The sequence below is a fragment of the Paroedura picta genome, chromosome 3 (genome assembly GCF_049243985.1).
Source record: "Paroedura picta isolate Pp20150507F chromosome 3, Ppicta_v3.0, whole genome shotgun sequence".
Classification (NCBI taxonomy): Eukaryota; Metazoa; Chordata; class Lepidosauria; order Squamata; family Gekkonidae; genus Paroedura; species Paroedura picta.
The window spans coordinates 47,403,941-47,429,254 of NC_135371.1; the positions used below are offsets into that span (position 1 = coordinate 47,403,941).

The 25,314-nt window shown below is 41.3% G+C and overlaps 1 protein-coding gene across 1 annotated transcript in view; it reads left to right on the top strand.

Moving 5' to 3' along the window:
• Positions 1 to 364: 364 nt before the first annotated feature.
• The window catches only part of TKT (transketolase), a 38,321-nt gene continuing 13,371 nt past the window's right edge, over positions 365 to 25,314 (top strand). The window contains exons 1-6 of the mRNA XM_077325547.1: positions 365 to 663; positions 12,450 to 12,567; positions 13,517 to 13,630; positions 15,117 to 15,214; positions 20,667 to 20,858; positions 23,150 to 23,268. Of these exons, the coding sequence (XP_077181662.1) occupies positions 557 to 663; positions 12,450 to 12,567; positions 13,517 to 13,630; positions 15,117 to 15,214; positions 20,667 to 20,858; positions 23,150 to 23,268 (748 nt within the window). The 5' untranslated portion in view covers positions 365 to 556. The remainder of the gene's footprint in view (positions 664 to 12,449; positions 12,568 to 13,516; positions 13,631 to 15,116; positions 15,215 to 20,666; positions 20,859 to 23,149; positions 23,269 to 25,314) is intronic.

The following is a 25,314-nucleotide window of genomic DNA, read 5'->3' on the forward strand; positions in this document are numbered from 1 at the left end:
AAACTTCTTCCTTTCCTTTCTATTTATATACCGCCCTCCCCCGAAGGCTCAGGGCGGTTTACAGGGAACAGGAAACAGATACTGTAACGCGTGCAGGTGCAGAGAAGGGTCTGGTTCCCGCGACGCACGGTAAACACGAGAGCTTCCCTCCTAGACAGCGCGCCGCGCGAAGGCGTCCGTGCCACTAGGCTGGCGGAGCGGCTGCTTCGCGTTTCTGCCGAGCCAAGACGGCGGGAATCCAGCAGGCGGGAATCCAGCAGGGAATCCTGGCCGCCCGCACGCAGCCTCGCGCAGCAGGCCGGCTCCCTGGGAGCTGCCGGGGCTCGTCGTCCCGCCTCCCAGGCGTCGAGGGGCGTGGAAGGGGCTAGGCCGGGGCGGCCCCGCCCGTGTCCGACTTCAGAGGCAGCCCCGGCGGCTGGCTCCTCCTCGGCTGGCAGAGCTTGGCCGGGCTGCTCCTCCTCTCCTTCCTCAGTCGCCGAGGCGAGGCCTGCCCAACTTCACCTGCTCTTTGCTGCCCGTCGCTCCAGCCTGCCGCCGGCCGCGTTCCTGCTTCTCCATGGAGGATTATCATAAACCCGACCAGCAGACGCTGCAGGCCCTGAAGGACACGGCCAATCGGCTCCGCATCAACTCCATCAAGGCGACCACTGCAGCCGGCTCCGGGTGAGCCAGCCAGCCAGGCGGGCAGGGGCTGGGGCGAGGGCGGGCAAGCGGGACCGGTGCTTTCCTGCCCTGCCGGGCTGCCTGCCGCTCTCCCCTCAGCTGAGAGGGGGCCCGCCGGCTGGAGAGAGGCTGAGCAGTGGCTCGAGGGCATCTGTGGAGGAAGGGAAAGGGCTTTCGCTGCGCACCCCTTCGCTGTAGGCCCCGGGCCACTCCTCTCCGGACAGAGCAAGCCGCTTGCGTGGTCTTCCCGCCACAGGTCCTTGCCACATTCAAGGCAGCGGGTGCCTTCGCCGGCGCATCCCGCACTGCCCCTGTGGCCAGGTAGCCTCAAACCATTCAGGAATGGGCCCGCCAGGTGGCTTTCTGCGTTAGTGAGAGCCCTCCTCAGCTGCCCTTCTCTCGACTCCCCCGTCCCCCAAGACTGGGTTCTGCCTCGAAGTCGTTGCTTGCACTGTCCCCTTGCTTGCTCTCAGTCCCTCCTTCTGAAGTTGAGATTAATTGGGGGTGGAAAGTGCTGTCAAGTGGCGGCCCCTTGGGTGTTTTCAAGGCAAGAGACCTTCAGAAGTGATTTGTCTTTACCTGCCCAGACTTCTGTGGTGGTCTCTCATCCAAGTACGAACCTGGTTTTGCTAGCTGTCATTCCCGCCTGCAGCTGAGGAGATTAGCTGGGTGGTGGCGGACAGTGCTGTCAAGTGACAGCCCCTTAGGCATTTTCAAGGCAAGAGACATTCAGGAGTGGTTTGCCTTTACCTGCCTCTGCATAGCAACCCCAGGCTTCCTTGGTGGTCTCTCATCTTAGTACTAACCAGGATTTTGCTAGCTGTTATGCCTTCTTCTGCATTTGAGGGGATTAACTGAGTGGTGGTGGTGGTGGTGGAAAGTGCTGTGGAGTGGCAAGCCCTTAGGTGTTCTCAAGGCAAGAGACGTTCAGAGATGCTTTGCTTTTGCCCAGTTCTGCTTTCCAACCCCAGGCTTCCTTGGTGGTCTCCCATCCAAGTCCTAACTAGGGCTGACCCTGCTTGGCTTCCAAGAACTGACGAGATCTGGCTAGCCTGAGCCATCCATGTCAGGGCAAATAACAGGGAATGGTATGTAAATATCAAGCTGGATCTGTCTGCCCCCCCCCCCCAAAAAAAAAAGCTCTGTCCTGTGCCCCCTTTCTGCTACAAGTTTGTGCAGCTGGGGATTACTAAATATTTCTTCAGGGAATCTGACTATTGAAATCCGTTGAGCTATGTGTCATCTTTCAAGCTGGATAACTCTGCACTGTTAGATAAACACTGAAGTTTAATTTTGTGGGGTGTGGCCGTGGGATCGTTAAATCTGCTGTAATTTGACCAGTTGCCGTTTCTTTTAAAGGAGGCTAAAGTATTAGCCTGTTTGCTGTGATGCCAATCAACTACTTTAATTTTCTCTAAACTAGATGGAAAAAATGTTGGTGTCCTCGGAGTGGAAGGTTTTTTTTTTTTTTTTTTTTGCTCTAAAGGTTCTTGTAACTGGATTGCAAAACAATTAAAGGATGCCTTAAAGGCTAGATTTGGAAATGTGGTTTTGAAACAATCTTTAGATGTCAGTTAAATTTTGAAATTCCTGTAGTGAACAAATCTGGTGAGGTAATGACAAGGGGTCAGTTTCAACAGTAACCTATTTGTCCAGTTTTCTTTGGTTGAAGGTTTAGCCTTTATACATCATTTTAGAAAGTTCAGCCTTATAGCAAAGCTGCAGCTTTACCCAATTCAACATAATTTCTTTATTTTGCTGTGAACTTCATTAAGTTTCCTCTGTTGGAAAAGTAGATAGGAGGGTTTATGTTTGTTGTTTTTCATGGTTGGAAACTCCAGGGAAGGGAGCATATTCTTTGTCATTGGTGGAAGTTATATTAAATTTGGAAAACTGGTTGAAAATCAGTTGTGCTGTTGCATTCTATGAATTCACTTGGAAATAAAAAGGGAGCTATTATAATGAACCACCTAGTGGATGGGGAATGAACAAGGATTAAAATACATATAAAATGTTTGTTTATGCAGTTCAGTTTATATATTTATATGTATGTTGCTTGGGAATGATGTTCACTGTATATTAGAGATGTCAGAATATGCTTTTTAAGCATTTGGTTCATGAGCTGACTTCTAATGGAGAGCCGTATAGCTTGTTCATAATTATGGGGGCATTTTCTGACTGCTACGTGCGTGTGTGCACACATGCAAAAGCTTTTTATTAGCTGAGGGTAGTGTGGATGAGGCGTTTACTTCTACCACAATGCTACTGTCCCTCTTGATTATGTGTAGCATCTAAAGGAGAAGAGTTCAGAAGGCATGAAATTGAATTGAAAACTTATATGAACACAGATGGTATAGGTTCATTATAAATATGATGATGCGATAGTAAGAGAAACACAGGAATGCTAAACTGATGCACAGCTAAAGAGCATTTATACCCAAGACTAAAATATTCTTTTTCATTTTGCATCCATCAGTCATAACTCATTGTCTACTGAATTTCAACTCAGTGGGACTATTTGCCATATGCCTCTAATCTTCAGTGGGCAGTTTAGTCAAGCCTCTGGACAGGGTATATTTTAGGGTGTACTGACTGCAGATTCCAGAAGTTGCCTGGCGTGGATATACTTCTTAGAAAATAAGAAAAACTTCTCCACATCTCCTCCTTGGAAAATCAAGCATTTTTTACACTGGTCACATAGCCAACAGAGCACAAAATGAATGGATAACTTTAGTGTTCCATCTTTTTGTAGTGTATAGAATTGACTTTGAATAAGGACTCATTTTATTTGTCAGAAACGTAAACTAGGACTTTAAAACATTTTTTTTCTCCTTAATGCATAAGGAGGAAATTGGTAAGTTATTCCAAGGTTTGTGTAACATTGCTATGTTAGAGCACCCGCAGCCTAGTCATAAACGGAATTTTTAATATCTGTAGTTTCTGTAATTTCATGAACAGTGAAAGTATATTATATTAAATCTGCAACCCCAAAGAACTCAGCAGTAGAATGCATCCCCTTGGTCAAGAAGAGATCCAGGGATTGAAATTGAGTTGGAATATCTCCCTCTGGTTTAGAAGCCCTTATCCTAATATTTGATTGTGCAGGTTCTATATCATATCTTATTGGTAAAGAATAAGGATCTGAGTCCTGATGTGGAGCACTTTAATATGTTCAAAGGTTGAGCTACTACACTACACCTAAATATTGGGAGCAGTCCTAGCAAACCTTAGTGCTTTAAGATTATTACATTTTAAGGGTGTAAAGTATCTGTGTTTGACAATATGTTGTTGAATCCCCTTGTTAGTGAAATTCAGTAGATTTGCCATGCCCTTAGAATTGGAGGTACATGTAAAGACAACAGAAAATATGGGGGAAATTGTGCAGGAAAGTGAGTAATATTTCAAAGCGCTGTAGAATCATGATAGAAAACTCTGAGTAGCTGGAGAGCACTGTATGTAGGTCAACTCCATGGAATACGTGTTGGGCAGCACGGAGATTGTAATATTCCAGACATTTTGAGTCATCGGATAAGTGGGCGCAGCTGTATGTTGGTCTGGGATAGAGCAATGGAGTAGTACTGAAAGGGAAAAATGCACTCTGAAGTTCTATGCCAGAAAAAAAGGAATAATCCAGTCAGAAAATGCAAGAATGTGTTACACAATGTGCAAAGCTGGAGCTGCCCTAAGCAGACACACAACCATTGATGTTTCCCATTAGCTGGTCCATGATAATGTGGCAGCATATATTATATTCATTTGTGGCGGACAATGTGGAACCATTTGGAATACCTCGTGTGCCTTTGGGTAGGAAGTGGGCAAGTGGAAGAATAATAGCTAACAATGTAATATAGGACAAATTTTGAGTCACTTAACATACTAATAGTGGCTATACTATCTTAGACTCATTTGATTGCTTATCCTTCAATTTACAGTATACTATCATGTACCTTTTTAGTCCCTACTACTGACAAACACAATGAGCCTCTTGTGGCACAGAGTGGTAAGGCAGCAGAAATGCAGTCTGAAAGCTCTGCCCATGAGACCGGGAGTTCAATCCCAGCAGCTGACTCAAGGTTGACTCAGCCATCTTTCTGAGGTTGCTAAAATGAGTACCCAGCTTGCTGGGGGGTAAACGGTAATGACTGGGGAAGGCACGGCAAACCACCCCATATTGACTCTGCCATGAAAATGCTGGAGGGCGTCACCCCAAGGGTCAGACATGACTCGGTGCTTGCACAGGGGATACCTTTACCTTTGCTGACAAACACATGCAGAACAACAGATGAAATTAAATGTCACATTAAAATTTGCAGTATTCAGAATCCAATGGGTGAGCATTTTGATTTTCAAGGATATTTTGCTAGTGATGTAAAATTTGTAGTTTTCCTATATAAGGACTTCCGAAGGAAAAATGTACTAAATTAGAATTTGTTAATTAGTTCAAACAGCTTATTCCCATAAGAATGTTGGATTGCTCATTCAGTTTTGATAACCGAGCTTGTGTGGACTATCCAGGGCAGGACATTAAGTTATATGTTAATCCAGCTTGGGGAGGGTTGGGTGAATGGATTGCTCTTTGGATTGGATCTTGTTTTCAACTGACATCTCTCCCTGATCTTTTGTCAATATAAATACATTGAATACAATTAATACATCTGATGAAGTGAGCTGTCACTCATTAAACTTATGTTGGAATAAATTCTGTTAACCTTTGCTACAGGTAAAATGTAAAGGTAAAGGTATCCCCTGTGTAAGCACCGAGTCATGTCTGACCCTTGGGGTGACGCCCTCTAGCGTTTTCATGGCAGACTCAATACGGGGTGGTTTGCTACAGGACTGCTGCCAAGGTCACTGTTGCCAAGACGTTTTGCCAAAGGAACTGTGACTATTGGCTGTGGCCACATTCTACCACCTTTTCAGATCCAGTTTTCTCTCCCAAGGGTATTCATCATAAGGCTTAGGTCAGGGGTAGTCAAACTGCGGCCCTCCAGATGTCCATAGACTACAATTTCCAGAAGCCCCTGCCAGCATTCGCTGGCAGGGGCTTCTGGGAATTGTGGTCCATGGACATCTGGAGGGCCGCAGTTTGACTATCCCTGGCTTAGGTGATGGTGTCCAGGGGGTCAAATCATGGATGCCACCACCACTTTTAAGGGATTTTTAAAAGCCACTAGAGTCTAATCCTGACTTTTAAATACCTTTAAAAAGGTTGACATTCACAGGCTGGGCCCATGGGCACTGTCATATTTACTTTGGCCCTAAGTAGGTAGTAAAGAGGTTAAAGCAGTTTGGATTTATGTGGTTTATTTGCATTATTCCTCCGACTGAGTGCAAGTTAATACAGTCTTGAGGACTATATAGAACTTTTGTAGATTAAAATGTAGTTGTGTCACAGATGACCTCAGCTATTTTAATCAGGTTCTTACCTAAGGCATGCTGTGAGGAAAGAGAAAAACAAGGAAATTCTTGAAATAGCAAACTCTAAGCCTGAAGCAGAGCCATCATATTCCACTGAAGGAAGTAAACTTGCTTTCATACTGTAATGTTGCAAAAACTGGATTTACTCTTTTACAACACCAGTGGAGTTCCTGTTTTATTTTCCACTTTGAAATTTTCAGTTAAGTCAAAGGCAGAGAAAATGAAGACTACCATTTCAGAAGGATAGGCCGAGCAATTAAGAAATGTGATCTGAAATGAACCGTACAAGAACTCATAGGTCCGTAAGATGCCACTTCGAAAAATAGGTGCATTATTTACAGCATTGTAATAATGGGAATAGTGTTGGAGCTGTATTGTATCACAAGTTCAAATGTAAACTGCTCTGAGCTGCAAGGGAGGGCAGTATATAAATATAATGAAATAAATAAACAAAATAATGAATATACCAGTTGTTCTGGTATCTTTTCTCTAAGGCCCATTATGCACGGAGTGGAAGGTCCGTATTTGGGGTGGAATGGCGGCAGCTAAAATCACCAATTATGCACGCTGCAGGCAGCAACTGGGTGCAGAGTCAACATATGCCTCTGAAAAAGCTGCGTTAGCGAGATGCGGAAGAAAGTGGAGCTTCACCAGGGTGCAACCAGAAGCGGCTTCAGAGTATCCACATGCATAATCGGATACTCTGGGTTTTGCCGCTGTTGGGTTCCGTCCCATGTGTAAGCGGTTTGCTTCGCTTCTCCGCGTTCTCCATGTCGCCGTTTCAGCGGCCGTGCATAATAGGCCCATCTGTCTTTCCTAGCAGTTGAAAGTAATCAACTATAGAATCAATGGTTTGTCAACCGTGTGCAACCTAGGCCACTGTCAGGGGCTCTCTGGCTGTCTTACCCATATGTACCCCCATCCCATTACTTGAAAGGTGGCCCATTACTTGAAAGGTGGCCCATGTTATGAAGCCAATCATCCTTCTGTCATATTTATCCCATTCTGTAGTATATCCCGTAGTCATTCTGCCCTTGTGCTGCGTGGATTGCTATAATTTTAATCTGCTCCCCCCCCAAAAAATAAAAGTGTCATGATTTTTTATAAAAATCAAAACAGAGGTGGGTCTTTCCTGATAAATATTTAGCAGCAGGCCCCTGCATTTTTCATTACCTTGCAAATGTACCTATTGGTTTCTCCCAATTCTGGCAGTAAATTTGCCTGGAGAACTTGAGATTTGGGGCTGAATTTCAAACATCAGTGCATCAAAATTACAGTCAGAAAATCATTTTATAGTCCAGGCCCTGATGCCATGTGCCCGCCATCCTGACCCTCCCCTGATTAACCGGTTAATCACTGCTAAAATGAGATACTAGGTGCACCTCAGAAAAGTACATCTATATCACTGTATTGATTCAAACTTCCTTTTGAAAGTACTCTTTGAATAGGCCCTTATGCCTGTCCTACTACCCTAAAGCCAACCTTGCCTTTAGGCCATCTTAAGAGATGTCCGGTACACACCAGGTCGGGGCCAGGACCAAAAAGGCCCTGGCCCAGATTGAGGCCAGGCAAACCTGCATTGGGCCAGGGATCTCCAGCAAATTCACGCCCACAGACCGAAGTGCCCTGCAGGGGGCCTAAGGAGGCAGGCAGTCTTTCAGATATGTGGGCAAATGACTGCAAATGGACTTAAAGGTTTGTACCAAAACCCTGAACTTGATCTGGGCCGCAACTGGCAGCTGGGCCGCAACCGGCAGCCGATATAGCTGCCTCTAAGTGCTGCACGAAAAAAGTGGACGATTCCAAAATTGTAACAAAGGAGAGACAGAATCTATCCATTGGCTTAATTAAGTATAAGAAGATAAAAAGCCTCTTATGTCATTTATTTAGGCTTTGACTCTGCCAAAACGGTCTCTAAATTCATTTGTTTTCCGTTTTCAGTCTGAGACCAAGAGCTCACAGCCTTGACTCTCTATTATACAGGAGCATTTGCCTCATTATATTCAAACATTAACAAGGATGGACTCATTGCCACTGACGAAAGTCAGACTGAAAACGGAAAACAAATTAATCTAGAGACCGTTTTGGCAGAGTCAACGTCTAAATATAGCTGCCTCAGCACAGGCTGGATATGGGCCCTCCAAGATGTTACCGTGAGGGCCCTAGCAGCTGCCTTCTGGACCAGCTGCAATTTCTAGGTCAAGGACAAGGGTAGGCCTGCGTAGAGCAAGTTACTGAAATCCAACCTGGAAGTGACCATTGTATGGGTCACTGTGGTCAAATGGTCTCAAGACAAGTAGGGCACTAGTAGCCGCACTTGGCACAGGTAGTAAAACACCATGTGGGCTACCCCTGTACCCCTGGCCTCCATAGGCAGGGAGGAATCCAGGGTTGTTCCCAAATTCCTTGCTGAGGTTTCCTTGGCAGTTAAGGGCTGTGGCCTCCCACCAGTTCCACACTCCAATCTCTGTGGTATAGCCCTAATTTTCCCATGCCCAAAATATTTGACATTGTCTGGAATTAATTACTCTCATGTTATGCTCATTTTAGACTTTGATGTAGTAATTTGCATACGTCTCTTTACAGTATTGGAGCTGACTTTAGTTATTGCGTGCTTTCAGGAGAACCATGTGGCATGACTGGAAGTAATTATCTTCCATTCCTTTTGGCCATTTTTGCCTTTGCATAGTTATTTCCCCTACACCTGGTGCCTTCTTACTCAATCATCTATACATGCTGAGCTGGCATCTTTATAGCCCAGCTCTGTTTGCTTTGGGTGGGTACAAGGGCTGCTCTGCTAATGCAAACAGTTTGACTAGAACTAATAGAATTTGACCATTAGAAGAAGAGAGATTTGATTTTCAAAAGAGGAAAGATTGACTGCTGTGGCATTGGAGGAATACTTTTATTTGACAATAAGCTGCAAGAAGGGCTTTAGCTTTTATTTTTCTTGCACTGAATTCTTTTTAAAACTTATTCTAAATCCTTAGCGATGCCATTTGCAAATGCATAGGAAAGTGATGGAATCATATATTGCCAGTAAACAAAACTACTAAATCCTTGGCTTAATAGAAATGCAAATATAATGCACTAAATTTTAGAGTATAATTTGGCCTGTGAAATGATGGCTAATTATGAAATAAACCCGAACTTTAGCAGATATGTCCTGCTAGACCTTTCTACTGAAATACCACCATTCTTTTGAAGACTTTGCTAAAGACTTCCACGCGTCCCAATGAAATCTGTAGATATGGCAGCCATGTTTAATGTTATACAATGTTCAGTAATTTGTAATATTGTAATTGAGAAAATCCATCCCTCTGAAGCCAATTGAGCATACTGCTTGGTAATACAAAACACAGTACTGATTTTCCTATATAAGTAGCCCAATTTCTAGTATTTTATTATAATAAATTGCAACATGACTTTTGTTTTTGAGTTGCTATAACTTAAATGTAGCAATCTATTGTCATATGTTTAAAATATTAGCAAAAATATAGAGGCCTCATGCAGTGTACAAAACAAAACTTTGTTAAGCTGATAACCACTTCTGATGTTCCATTTTGCTGTAAAATGTTCCTTTATTCTTTTTAATTTTTTTAATTTTCTGTATGTCCATCAATAGGTTTTTGTAAGTCTTTTCTCCCAGAGAAGCAGTTCTTTAGCAAGATGGTTAAGTATAAACTTCCTAAGATTTAACAAATGAAAGCCTTAAGCAAGCATGTAAGGCTTACTAATTAACTGAGACGTGTAAATATTTACTAATACAAGTGTGAGTCATGATTTAAACCTAATTATTTTAATTCCTAAAGTGCAAGTACTTACTAAGGGATGAACACTAATCCTTTACATCACGTGTTGCATGTTTTTAAAGTGTTAACAAAAGTGCTGTTTTCCAAGGATTTGTATTAGGGACGAGAAGTGATATTTAAGTGGTACCTTGTTCAGAAATGTGTTATATAGATATGAGTTCAATTGATGTTGCATAAAGTGCTAAGCTGCATGGGAAATATAGGAATTGGAAAAATGGAAAAGAATTTGGCCCTGTGACCTATTCAGGCAGTGATTCCGGCCGTTAAATATTGTATTAAAGCAGCTGGTTCATAATGTAAACTGCTATAACTGTCTGATCTATTCCCCCCCCCCATTGAAATAAAATCAGAGTTTTTTTTCTTTTTAATGAGGATTATGTAGTAGGGAATTCCTGTAAATGTAAGTGTTCAAGTTCAAGATGATGAGAGTTAAACGGAGATGTTTAAATATAGGCAGAATTATGGCAGAATTAGGAAGAATGCTTGGAAACCCACTCCAACAACAACAGACAGATCATGTTATAAAAATAGCATTAAAAATTATCAGGTGTGGTCTTTCACAAATCTGCTAAAGATGATGATTTTAAAGTAGAATACAAAAGTTGTTTGCAGCCATGCTGGTCCAACATTAAACTCCAAAACCAAAGCTCAATCCACATAATACCCCTACTCTATTCTCTACCTCATACTGCTTCTTAACTTATTAGTTCTAAGCAGATTACTAAAATAGAAAAAGCTAGACCACATTTGAACTGCTGCAAACATCTGTCACAAGCACATAAAATTTCACAGCTAAGAGAGTGATAGGTGTGCTATTACCTTCTAATAAAATAGGTGATGGCTCAATATGATCAATATTTTGGAGTAAAGGAAGATTTGAAAGATCTCTAGACTTAGAAAACTAATGTACTTTCAAAAGGCACATAATACAGAATGTCTATGCCAGGGGTAGTCAAACTGTGGCCCTCCAGATGTCCATGGACTACAATTCCCATGAGCCCCTGCCAGCAAACGCTATTTATGCTGTTTGCACCACAATTGATTACTCTATCAGAGAATGATATCTTAGGGATACCTCCCTTGCTAAACTTTCAATAGTAAGGCATTAAGATGTGTCAGTATAAAAACACACCTATGCTGAGGAATAGTCAAATATGAATAGTAATCAGAAAGCTCTCTAGGTAGAAGAATATCAGCAAATTGAGTAAAACAAACATGCCATGCTCTAAAGATTGTAGTTGTAATCATACGTAAATAGATACTTAATAGTTCTCAGGCTTCCTGTCTGGTAACTGGAGTCCAAGGAAAGATTGAAGAGCTGAAGTAGTTGCTCAATAAGTTTACCCCAGTAGTTGGGACTGGTTGGAGACCTATTCCCTCCCATTGCAGAGGTATAACTTTCCCCTTTTATCTTTACAACAGAGACTGGCTGACCTAATAAATAAATAAACCTGTGAATTCTGAAAATCTGGTTTAAACATTGGGATAAGATGAAGTTGATATGATAATATAATGCCTGAAAAAAAGCTCTGTGAAGGTCGAGGAGGAAGTGGCTCCCACAGAAACAAAAGTTAGGGGAAATAGCTGCCATCTGAATTTTCTTGCCTACCCAGCAGCCATCCTGCCTTTATTGTGATCTTTCCCAGAACTGTAGGGAAGCAGGAAAACAAACAAAAACACTTCACAACAACATTAAATTCAGGGCAGATAACCCATGCAGAAGTGGCCTAGGATGTATGGAATTCGGAACCAAGATGTTAGATGTTTAGTGCCAAGCAAAACAAAATCTTATTTTTCAGGTCCTAGAATACCCTGACAATCTGTTCTCTGAAACTGAAACCAGTACTTATCATCTTCTGCTTTTTTGAGGGGTGTATTGACTGGCATCTGCAGTACAGAATATCACTCTGTATTTTCTAACTGGTTTATAGTCCAAAGGGAGAAAATGCGGTTCCTTTCAGTAGCATTAATTTAATTTTTTTTAAATAAACAATTGACGATATTAGGTTTGTGTCAGTGTTGCTTGCCATTTTTATTGCCTGTAGTTTTGACGTGTTTGGTAAGAACACATTTAAAATTTAATCTCTAATCTTATGTTTTGTTTTTAAATTTTTGTGAATTATATAGATCAGATAAACCTTCACTGTCTTCCTTTTTTCTGCAAAAGACCAATGTATCTGCTTATGCCTCTGTGTGAGATGAAGCTTTCCCCTAATTAAAGATGAATTAAAAAACAGTTCCAGGTGCACGCTGAATAGACTCCATTGGCACAAGATCTTACTATTAGGGCGGATTGAAGGCTACTCAAGCTGTCCTGTTGCTACAAGTTATGCTTTAATGTCTGCTTTGGACAAGCCAATATGACATCTAGTCTCTTAGCTTAATACAGTTAATTGACACTAAGATAAAAGCAGATGATAGGAATTCTCATACATGTTTCTAATTGCATGTTACTTATTGAATGCTCATAGATGGTACCAGTGGTATTTGGCCGATAAGAATGTGACCTGACATAAGAGGTTGCAGTTGTAATGTTCCATGTACTTTGATTTGCAGCCACCCGACATCATGTTGCAGTGCTGCAGAAATTATGTCTGTGCTGTTTTTCCATACCATGAAATACAAGCCACAGGACCCCAGAAATGTTAACAATGACCGATTTGTTCTTTCTAAGGTAAGAGCAAGATCTTTTCATGCAGTACTCCAGTAGGGTGACTCAAATGGAGTAATGTGTTACATTTTAAATTCGGTCAGCAATTATTTCTCTTCCACATGATAGTGAGTATATGAAAAACTGACTTTGCAACCCTCCTTTCAAAATCTCTGTACTGACTGTTTCCTAATTGAGCACTGGGGCCTGTTCAGGCATAATCCCCACTTCAAGGAAAGGAGGCATGGGCATTGCACTTCTTATATGGAGAAAAAAGAATGAACCAGGAGACTGTGTAGGTTCTGGATTGCAGGATCAAAGGGATCATTGCTGTGGATGCTAATGACCCATGGTAGCTTTTTGTGATGTCTGCCATTGACCCATTATGCACGGGGGGAATAACGCACATTCGGGGTGGAATGGCGGCGACTAAAATCACCGATAACGCACTGTGCTGGCTGCAACTGGCCGCAGCTTCTGTGCATGCCGCCGAAAAAGCCGCATTAGCGAAATGCGGAAGAAAACGCAGCTTCCGGGTGACCAGGGCGCAACCAGAAGCGGCGCCGGGATCGCCACGTGCATAATCGGTTACTCAGGGTTTTGCTGCCGTCATGCCCTGTCCCGTGCATAACCAGTGTGCTTCGCGTCTTCCCCCTCCGCGTTTTCCATGTGACCCAAAATCGCCGTTTCGGCGGCCGTGCATAATGGGCCATTCAGAATACAGCCCATCCCCATGTTCCATCAAGTCAGTTCTTTCTTCTCCTATCAAGGAAGTGCCTGGTGTCCCCTTCTTTACTTTAGAAGAACTCCTGGGAGCTGTGTTACTTTTAAGTATAATATCTAGTGTACTGTCCTCAGTAACTAAATGGTATTTCCACAGCTTTACAGCTTTTACACCTTATTTCCTTTAAAAATGCTTTTGAAATACTCTTTTAATAATATATTTTAATGTTCTTTTGTGAATTCACTCTAGGGTCATGCAGCACCAATCTTGTATGCAGTCTGGGCAGAAGCAGGTTTCCTCCATGAATCAGAATTGCTAAACCTGAGGAAAATTGATTCCATCTTGGAAGGACACCCTGTGCCAGTGAGTTTTAGACCTCACAGAACATATCCTTATAAACTTGGAAAGTATGTACATGGTTTATAGTAATTCCTGCATGCCCTGTGGAGTAATTATTTAGCTAATAAAAGCTAACCCAAGAGGATGCAAAAAGGACTTGTAAGTGAAATTAAATTGTTTTCAGTGATGAAAGCAAATAAAATGTAAAGCAGTATTTTAGTTTGGTGGTACATGTTTGTAATTTATTTCATGTTGTATTGACAAGTTTTTTGTGAATAATTCATATTTCTGCGGTCTCCACATCTTTGGGTTCAGAAGGCCTTGGAGGAACTAACAGAGTTTGAGCTTAGTAGTCATTCTCTTAAATCCAGTAGAACAGCAAATTAATTTAATTAAATTGGCTAGACTTTGTATTAAGAGAAGAGGATGCTGGGCACACCAGTATTGTGTAGTCCTTCCTACTGCATAATCAGTTCATATCATATGCTTGCTTTATTCATTGTTATGTAGGATAGTAACTAGTGCAGTGATACAGTTTATACACGTCCTAATAAATATTTATTATTATACTGTATTAAATATAAAAGGCAGATGTTCTTATTAGCAACTCTCATCTCAGAGCTTGTGGAGGTTGAAGTAGTAAGATTCTAGAACAGACTTAAATAGAACAAATCTTAAATGTTGATATATCTCCTATGATAGAAGAAGGCTGGCATTTTGTTATACTGCACTTGGATATGTATATAATACATGCCTATCACTGTTGGTTCCGTTGTCCAGTCCTGATCTTGTCTTCTTTTAAATAAGCACAACTGAGTTTAGTGGGGCTTACCTTCATGTATATTATTTCAGCCTGAGTATTTGTGTTATAGCCACTGTCACTTTGAGGGGGAGGGCCTCTTGACATGGGTGAGTCCATCTGAGAATCAAGTAGGAAGGACAAAAATTTTTCTAGACTTCCTGTTTCTTCAATTTGTTGAATGATTTAATTAGTATTTTTATATAGATAAGCCTTTGGGAAGTACTGAACTAAGGAAAAGGAGTGATTCTGCCAATGAAACAGGAAGTCTAGAAGAACTTTAGTTCTGCGTCCTTGATGAACAGATGGGAATCACACATTACAAGATGTCCTCCCTCCTCAGAGCAGAAGAAACCATTATAATAAGTGCTAATGTTTGTTTCATGAGCCTCTTGTGGCGCAGAGTGGTAAGGCAGCCGCCTGAAAGCTTTGCTCATGAGGTTGGGAGTTCGATCCCAGCAGCCGGCTCAAGGTTGACTCAGCCTTCCATCCTTCCGAGGTCGGTAAAATGAGTACCCAGCTTGCTGCTGGGGGGTAAACGGTCATGACTGGGGAAGGCACTGGCAAACCACCCCGTATTGAGTCTGCCATGAAAACGCTAGAGGGCGTCACCCCAAGGGTCAGACATGACTCGGTGCTTGCACAGGGGATACCTTTACCTTTTTAATGTTTGTTTCTGTTTATTATATACTGTTGCCTTTTTCTTTTCAGAAACAAGCATTCACTGATGTAGCTACTGGATCTCTTGGCCAAGGTTTGGGTGCTGCCTGTGGTATGGCCTATTCTGGGAAATACTTTGACAGAGCCAGGTAATTTTGATGACTTGTCAGGGTCTCTAGATGAGGAAAATGCTAAGGAGAACAAATATCCATTTCCTTACACCATCAACTTTCAGTATCATGTGTGACTTGTAACTACAGAATGGACACATCTGCTCAAACACTGGTTATGACCCAACCAGATAATAAAATGTGCAGTATTCAGAAGATTTGGAATTGCAGTGATAACCTGTACTTTGTCTTGTGTGCATCATAATCTCCATATTTCGGTATAACAGTTCCTATTCGGGGGAGGGGGCTTGTATGAGAGTAATTTTGAGTGTGTGAAGTGAGTTTTGTTCAGAGGTTGTTATGGCAACACGACATTGTAGAACAAAAGAGGATCTTGGAGCATAATGCAGGAGTAACCTGCTGTGCAACCCTTAAATTGGCTAGGGAAAATTGTTAAGTCATAAATCCAGCATCTAAATTGCAGTCCTTTTTTTGATAAATGTTTTTTATTTTAAGAAAAAAGGTGAAAATATAAGAAGGATATGTAAGAGAAAAGGGATTACATATAGCAAACCATAGTATTCAAAATTTAGTATACATTGCAAAGTATCTAAAATAAATGAACAAAAAAGCAAAAGGTTTTTCCCAACATCTTCATAATAATCTGAACAATCATTCTCACTTCAAATATTCTAAATTGTAAACATTATAACTAGTCTATTTTATCACTATATTATTAGTTTTCATCATTACTACATGTTTCATACCTCATCACTTCATATTAGCTAAATGACATTCCAAAAAATAACATCTGTTATATATCTTACAATAAAATTTAAAAAATCAATATTGTTCCATTTCCAATTCTTTATCCATTTATATTCAAATTTTGTTCTCATTCTGCTTTAACATGCCTAAATTGCAGTACTGCTGGAACTGGCATGAAAATCTTTACATGATGCTAAAAAAAATGAGATATCCAAAGGCATGTCTTTGTTGGGGAAGTTGATGTATTTTACATGACAGTATTGGTGCATGAAAATCTGGGTTGCTGAGTTAATGTAATTTTAAATTGTACACTTCACTTGCTTGAAAGCATTTCTGTGTACGATGGCTAGGTGATTGTAATGCAGTCTGACAGATGGTTTTCATAGGAAGACCTTATCTGTGCAGCTTACTGTTGGTTCTTGCTAGCTCTTGTGTGTGGTGCTAGAGAATAGCCAACACATTGTAAAACTGTAATTTAGTTAGGCAAGTATTCAAGTTAGTAGATGTGTTATCTATCACAAAAGGTATCCATGTGATAGTGCAAACTATTCTTACTAGTATTTATTTTTCCCCAGCTACATTTCTTTATTCAGGTTTATTCACTCCCCCTCCTCCCAGCATGTGCAGTTTTGATGTTTAGGCAACTAGATATATCTGCCCAGAAACAGTGCAGCCATCCATAAAACATTTCCCGAAAATAGGCAATGCATTAAAAGCTAGATGAGAAAGAACGAACGCTCACTTGGGATTGGATTGGGTATGCAAAATTCTAAAGATGAGAGATTACTAGAAGACCCTCATGTCTAGCTAGGATTACCTCTAACTGTTTCTTCTTCTTCATATTCCACCTCTCACTTAAAGTCTCAGTGTGGCTAACTATGAGGTAAAATACAACATGAGTAAAATATCATAGAACAGTGTAAACATTATGAAACATGATTATTAAAAACTTAACAGTCTATGCACTAGGATTAGTACCTCTGCTCATTGATTGGCCATCTACTAGCTGACAAAGCAATTTTAATAACACAATGAAAAAAGGGGCAGTGTATAGGAAGAGGCCCATTATTACCTGATTTTATACCCATGCTGGCCTCAACCAAAGGCTTGGCAAAAGAGCTCCATTTTACGGGCCCTGTGGAACTGTTGAAGTTCTGACAGGGCCCTGGGAGTTCATTCCACCAAGAAATCTACCTAGCTAGCTTTTTCCCAAATGCAGGGCTGCTGCCTAATTAAAGAAATTGTATCTAATTTATCAGAGATTAATTGATTACATCTGAGTAACCTGGCAGTAGGTACAATCTTATGAAAGGCATTCCTCCTTCTGTTTGGAAGGGGTGTGTGTGAATGCCCCTTTTAAGATGACATCTGCCATCTGCAATATTTTAAGTACTTACATTAAAAATAATGCAATATTCTTTCAAAAGCAAGTATAGCTTTCTATTATAATGAATTGATGGACTAAACATTTGCAGCCTTACCATTAAGGAACATTGGTGAGCTAAGTACCCCCTCCACTATGCCTTGGGGGGGGTGGGGCTGCGTGTAATGTCAGAAAGGAAATGATTGTTAATCATAGTGAAGAGGAGAATCTTTTAAAATTTCAAGCAGGTTAGCATTGCTCCTCAGGGTCTGGGACTCCAATGTGCCTTCCCCGATGCAGGATGAAACTAAAGAGTCACTTCTCAGAAATGAGAACTTCTTGGTCTGTTTCCTCATCTAGCATAACTAACACAGACGGGGATTTCAGACCAGGAAATAAGCAGCACTCCTTAAGTAAGAGCTGTGCTTTGTCTGTGACCCTGCTGAGTCACAGTGAACAGGCATTTTTTTTTTTTTTTACTGTAAGGTGCATTGTTGAGAACAACTTCCTTTTCAAGATTACATTTTTATTTTATAACTATTGCCACAAATGCATTATATCCTTCCACCAATGACTTGTTTGTTTCACTTATTGAGGAAGGGAACTTGTTAAAGCTTAATAAACTGTTCCCGGCTATTCTTGCTGGCTTAAAGAATTCTCTTATTGCATTCAGATAATTTCTAGGGCTTATGTGAATATTTGTCAAACCTTTAAAACAATTTATTATGCATCAGTAAAGTCAGCAACTGTTAGCTGTTTTTTTTTTTAACTTTGTTTCAAATAAACTAAAGTTTGGTAGAGTTGAATAGTATTGGAATCAGACCTGTTTCTCTTGGTGGCCAAACTGGATATGAAGCTGAGCAGGGTTCCACTGAGGGTACATTATATTATCAACCCAAAACCTGTTTTAAGTTCATCAGAATAACGATTCCTCGGATTCTTTAGGGGGGAAATATTAGTTCACAGAACAAATGGGTCTAGTGGATAAAACCGTGCGCAGTAGCTATAGGCAAGATACCTAAAGTTTCCATTATGTGCCACAGCTGCTTCCATTCCATCTTTCTTCTCTGTATGGACTATGACAGACAATGCACAAGCCCAAATGCATTCCAGGATACTTTGGTGTTGCCCTGGATATCTTGTCTCTTGTCTGTTCTGGAAAAAAGATGCATAACTAGGTTAGAGTTTTTGTGTGTCTATATGTATCAAAAATTGTATTTCTAGCCTGCTTTTTTGCAGTGGGACTCAATATGACTTACATCAAATTAAAAACAAATATAATCACAGAAATGCAAGTACTAAGAAGATGACTGCAACGTCCCTTCACGAGACATCAAAAGCATGCTGGAAAATTCCCTGCTTTACAGAACCTCCAAAATTTTGCAGCATTGGAGCATTCCTTGTAGCTTTGAAAAACCCAACCCAGAGCGTGATATATTCACTAAGAAAGCCTGAGCAGATATGGTTTTCATCAACCTGACTGTAGGAACTACTAACAGATCACAGTTGCTATGGGCATGTATGTGTGGAGGCAGTTATACAGTTAGGTCGGTTGTTCATAATTTTTATTTTATGATCATCCAGTCCCAGGCATAGCTTAATAGAGCAGTACAACACACAAACCTGGATCAATTAAAAAAGATAGTTTTCTGATCAGATAAACATTAGATAAAAGAGATTAATATTCTCTTTTAAGGTATGTATTTTAAAATGTATTTAAAATATTTATGTACTACCTTTCCACAGCTCCAAAGGTGGCTTACAAAATACAGATAAACACAAATAAAAATATAAACACCTGGATTAAAATACATCAAGTTAAAATTGTAACATTGTCTCTACTAGCTGCCGGAGACATTAATTCATCCATTCTGCCAAAAGCTCATCAAACTAATTCAGCTGTGTGCCTATTATTTCCACAAATAAAGGACCATGTAAGACCTTTCTGTACCATACCTGGCAGGTTGTTCCAAAGTATGGGCACAGCCAATAAAAATGAGCCCACATGGGTTATATTTAAATGGACTCTGAAACAGAAGAGTTCCATCAGAAGGTAGACTCAGCTGCTGCATGGGATCATATGGGAAAGGCAGGGTAAATAGGCAGGTTGCAGGCCATGAAAGGTTTTAAATGTAACAGCTTGAATTGTATCTGGAAACAAGTTGGTAGTCAATGCTCAGGTATTATGATCATTGCCAATGTAAAGCAGTCAGTAATCCAGCAGCAACATTCTGTATTAGCTGAAGGTTCTGAACAGTATTCAGGGATAGCTCCATGTATAATGCAATTCAATAATCTAGCTTCAAGGTTACAGTGGAATGGAACAGTATGAGAAGGTCAGAACATTGAAGACTGGGTGCCAGTCGGTGCATTCAGTACAGGTGATGAAAAGTGCTCCTAGCCACTTCTCTAGCTTGCTTGTCTAAGAGGATCACTGGATCCAGTTTTACTCCAGGGCTTCTCATCCAGTCAGAGAAGTGGGTCATCACACCATCAATTTCATAGAATCATAGAATAATAGAGGTGGAAGGTACCTCCTGGGTCATCTAGTCCAAATAAATCTAGTCCACTGCACTATGCAGGACACTCACACCTTATCGCTCATCTACTATAAGCTGCCACATCCTTGAACCTTCACAATTTGTAAGGTTGGCAACTCCATACAGCCAGCCTTCCATCCTAGTATTACCTCAGTCTTTTCTGGATTCAGTTCCAGCTTGTTCTCTTTTGACGACAGCTTTCTGGTACTGGTTCAGCACTGAGACTGCTGCTTCTGGTGGCTTGGATAAACAGATGTATCTGCATAGTGGTGACAGCCAACTCCAAGCCTCCGAGCAATCTCCACCAAACGACACACAAACATCGAGCAGAGCAATGAGTACTATCACCGTACCAATACTAGCTCTGAAGCCATATTGAAACCCCATATTCCTGGAGTTGTTCTGCTACCACTTATTTTGTCCATTTGCTTACATGTGGAAGGTTGCAAACAGTTCAGTAACTATTATCCACAGACTATAACAGTCTTAGAATAGAGCCTGTATTAATCCCTATATTGTTATCACTATATTGTTGTTATTGTTATCACCACATTATTACAAACTGGGTTACCTGTATCGTTTCTGTTTCTGAGCCTTCGGGGAGGGTGGTATATAAATAAAATAAATATAAATAATATATTCTGAAAGAAAATTCCCTTCAGTAATTCCAATCAATGATTAACAGATACAGGGCAGGCTTTAATTATACATAAAGAGCATGGATCCAGTTTACAAGCTGTAGGTTTCATGCTGTATCTTTTGCATAGACTTTTTACGGGGGGTATACCTTAATTACTCCACTTTTTTATTTTAATTAAAGCTACCGAGTTTATTGTGTTCTTGGGGATGGAGAACTGTCCGAAGGCTCAGTTTGGGAGGCAATGGCCTTTGCTGGGTTCTACAAGCTGGATAACTTGATTGCTATTCTTGACATTAACCGACTTGGACAAAGTGACCCAGCTCCTCTGCAGCATCATGTTGAAATCTACCAAAAACGCTGTGAGGCCTTTGGGTATGTATGTCTTTCGACAGACATTTCATTTGTGCTGTATACTGTTTTTTAATCTGAACACTGAGTTTAGAAATTAAAATACAAAGCAATGAGGTCAATATAACAAAGCTAGTAAGATCAAAGCAAATGCAAATTAATGTTTAGTTTTCAGGATCAACTTCTTTTCTTGCATTTCAGAAATAAAAACAGTTGGAAAGGGCTTTTCTCATTTTTGCTTTTCATCGCCTCACATTCACCAGCATTATTTTTCTGGCTTTGTTTAATGTTTCAGCAGTTGGGATTAGTGACTACTTTCTCAGTTTTCTGTATGAACAGAAATCTTTATTTCCCTTAAAATACACAAGATTTAAGCTGGAGTCTTGCTTGCAACTTGGCCCAAGGCCACCTGCCACTGTATAGTGGTAAGAAAGTAACATCCTACACAAATATTTAATCTCTTGCATTACAGTTATGTAATGTAGCTAATTGCTTTGAAGCCACATTTTTCCTTAACATCAGCTGCTGGTTTATGCAATTCTATGATATGCATATACCAATACTAGCAGGTAACTGCCATTCTAAAAATGCTTACCTGGAAGTAAGCCCTATTGACTAGACTTGAACAGGAGTCTGAGTAGCCATCCTTAAGATTGTTCTCTCAAGGCCCATGCTACATTCCTTAGCATAATTACTTAGAAGTAATTATTTCTCTGAAATGTATGTTTTTTGTTTCCCAGCAAATGAGTTTATAATTGATGTGTAAATGTTCAGTTTTCCTGTTCGAGGTTTTCTAGACTTGTGAAAGCAGTTATTTCAGATACAACATTATTTCTTGCCAATTGAATTGACCTAATTTATAGTATAAATGCAAAATGCTTAGTGCACATGTTCTAAAGAGTCATGAATATGCTGGTTTTCAAACAATGGCTCACCACGTGAAGTTGATTTTGAAAATGAAGAAGCTGTCCAAAACAATTAGTGATGTGCCATTGGGGCCAGCTTCTCAAAAGGAAGAAAGAAGTGAAAAATGCCCTCAGTCCTCCTCAAGTGGATCTTTGTATCCTAGTCACCGACGTGCACCGGCCCACCACTGATTCCCATGTATGCATGGGGGAAGAAATCCCCCAACATACACAGTCCACCCCAGAGCTGTGTGTGCGCAAGCACAACTCTAAGGCAGGAAGGGTCTGCTGTGCCTTGCAACAGGGGCGGCAGCAGGGGGTTGGGGGGCATGAGGTCCCACTGCAGCATGGTGGGTTAGCAGCATGCCACTATCCCACCATTGTGGGGGATGTACAAATACTCTGTTCAGCTCCGCAGCACCATGAAGCCTGGCCCCAAAGGCCCGGCTCTTCCCTTGTGCACAGGCCTGCCCCAGCCAGGCCTCTACTGGCTGCTGTGGCAAGACAGGGAACACAGAAGAATCCAAATTCCCTTGCTATGGGCCATTAGAGGCATGCATGCACTGGCTTGCCTTTCCCAGCCCATGCATAATTGGTCACTGTGAACCTTTTGCAGCAAAAATTGCTGTTGTATAGCACTTGACTCATCCTTACCGCAGGTTCTCTAATATTTAGGAAAAGGCCATCTGAGCGGCGCTGTCCAGGACCGGAACCCACGGTCCGGCCTAGACTTACGCCACTCCACCAGGCCCGCCTCCACCCTAGAGGGCCTGTCTCTGGTTGGCGCGTGTGAGCCGCTCTCCCAGCCTCGCCACCAGATGGTTCCTGGATGGCGAGGAGGGAAGGTCTGCGGCTCGCACCCTTCCTTGACAGTGGGCCTGGCCGCCATTGGGTGGCCGCCTGCTGCCCCGCACCTGGTCATGTGCCGTGGCCTTGGAGGGAGTGCCACAGCAGCTTAGCCAGCTGAAGACCTCGGCACCACATCCATGGCACCCCGTGACCCTCCGGCCAGCCACTGTCACTCCAGCTGCTCGCCAGCAGCCTGCCTGCCAGCAAGGTGCTTGACTGGCCTCGGGCCCAGAGGCTTCCTGCCCGCCGTTGACACGCTGCCAGTCCCATTGCCCGACAAACCTCCACAGCTGCGGCTTCCGAGGCCGTGCTTCCCCTCCAGCCACCCAGGTATGTTGCCTCCCCCCTATGCCCGCTCTCACTCCCATTGCATTTTTGCATGTAATGGGATTTTTGGCTAGTTGGTAGATCAACATTTTTATAGCCTATGTAAGTATGTTATACTTACTACTATATAAATATGTTCTACTTACATAGTGGCTGCTGTTGACTGTCTAGGAGCTCTTGTAAAAAGCTTTACTTTTGTAAATCCTTTTAAAGCTAATCGGTTTGCATTCATAGATGGCATGCTATCATTGTTGATGGGCACAGTGTGGAGGAACTTTGTAAAGCTTTTGGCCAGGCCAAACATCAACCAACTGCAATTATTGCCAAGACTTATAAAGGCAAAGGAATAACAGGTAATGCATATGTTAATTATTATATTAATGAATTGAATAGCAGTTACTACTATTATTCGTTATGCATATTTCTAGCAACACTGTTTACCAGATAATATGTGCAACGCCCCGTTTGCTTATTGATTTCTTTATGAACATCTAAAACCAGACCTCAAATTGCTTTAATCTGGCTATTTTCTGTCTTTTTCAAGGCAGTTCCTTTTGAAGCTGAAGGCATGCTTTCCAGTTCCACTATGCAACTGATTATAGGTGCAAGATGGGTGGTACTTTATACCAGGTCACATGATGACTTTTAGCAAGGGAAAACTTGAATCTGAATTCTAACCCTTGGTCTTGCAGTGAACCTTTCCTGTAGAGAAATCTTGACATGACCATACTTTCCTACCTCACTGTAAACATAATTAGTGTCTCAGCATCTAATTATTATTCCTCACAAATTATGTAAAATGTGAGCAAATGTGGACTGGAATATAAAACAGAGATAGTGAAAATGTAAGAACTTGTTGTGAATGTGCCTGTGTTCACGTTAGCAAACTGCTTGCAGCACAGAAAAAAATGTGTTATACAAATGACAGTTTTGCTGAGATTTTTAAAATAAAAGATGACTGAAATAGACGTTGAGAATTATCCTGGGAAGGGATGTAAGGAAAAAATTAGCTGATACAAAGAAAAATGTCTGTGTGTGCCTATTACATCTGTTCTGTGGACTTGCCCATAGACCAGGAAATGATTATAACCCACAAACTCAGACATAAGGTGAAGGGCGACACAGAGCATTCAAATTTTAGCTTATTGTGGTGCTTCAAGAAAACTGAGAAAATTGTTAAAAGATTAGTTCATAGCTGTTAAACTTGAATTATATTCTCACTACATCATGTGGTACTAAGAGTTTTAGCCCTTAAAACTGTTTGGTGCTCTTCCACTGTCTGTATTTCATAATATCACTTTTTCAGTGGATAGTCTAGTCTATTTTCCAGTGTCACAAGTGGCTGGACATATTAAACATTTCATTATCGTTGTGCTTTTCCTGCCTGTTTAGCTTGTTGAGCCCATTAAAAACTAAAGCTCAAAAGCGCAGTCCTAAATTTGAATGTACACAAAGATCTGGATTCCTTTTAGATCGGATAGAAGGTTTGGCAGGAATTGCTGTGTGTAACAAACATTGTATTGGGCAAGAATGCAGAAGTAGTTGTGTTGTGCCACACATTTATACATGTATTTTCTCCCCATTATGTATTTTTTAAAAAAAATCTTGTGCATCCATCAGCTGGCCTAAGCCTTTTCAAAAACGGCTAAATAAACTTAGGATATTTGTCATTTTTCAGGAACAAATGCTGTTTAACTGGGCTGCTGCCACTCTGTGAGACTTCTGTATGGCGAAAAGAATCCGCTATTTAGATCCTGTTACTGAGAGCTCAGTCTGTCTGATGCTCTTTCCTGCAGCAGAGAGACGTTTCGTGCTTGCACAGAGTGCCTGCTAACTCAGGTCCTATAATTATAGAATACCTAGCATGTCATTATTGCAGTCAAGACTATTGATTTGCTGAATTGATTTATTCATTTATCGCAGTTTTTTATAGCGCACCCTGTTCTAAGGGTTCAAAGCTGGTTGCAGTTTCACAGGAGTCAAATATGATGATCGTTCTTGCAAAAGCTGACACTAAGAGGCAAAGGTGGGAGAACAGCTAGAAAGACAGATGTATTCTGATTGAATAGATGCAGATGAGTGCTTAGGTTGCAGTTATATTGGGGATTTTTCAGGGCCAGAAAAAGTTAGGCAAAGTTACATAGAAAGATAAGGCATGCTAAAGAGGAGCCTTTCCCAGTGATCATTTAAAGTGGATTATATTCTTAGTGTTACACCTGGGATCCAATGTTGGTGGTGTGTTGAAGTCCCCACATTCCGTCTCTTGTTTATATCCCACCTTCCCTCCAGGGAGCTCAGTATGGCATCAATGGTTCTCTCCTTGGTTTTATCTTCACACATATTTGTAAAGTAGCTTAAGTAGGGAGTAGGTCACTGGTTCACTTGGTAAGCTTCATGGA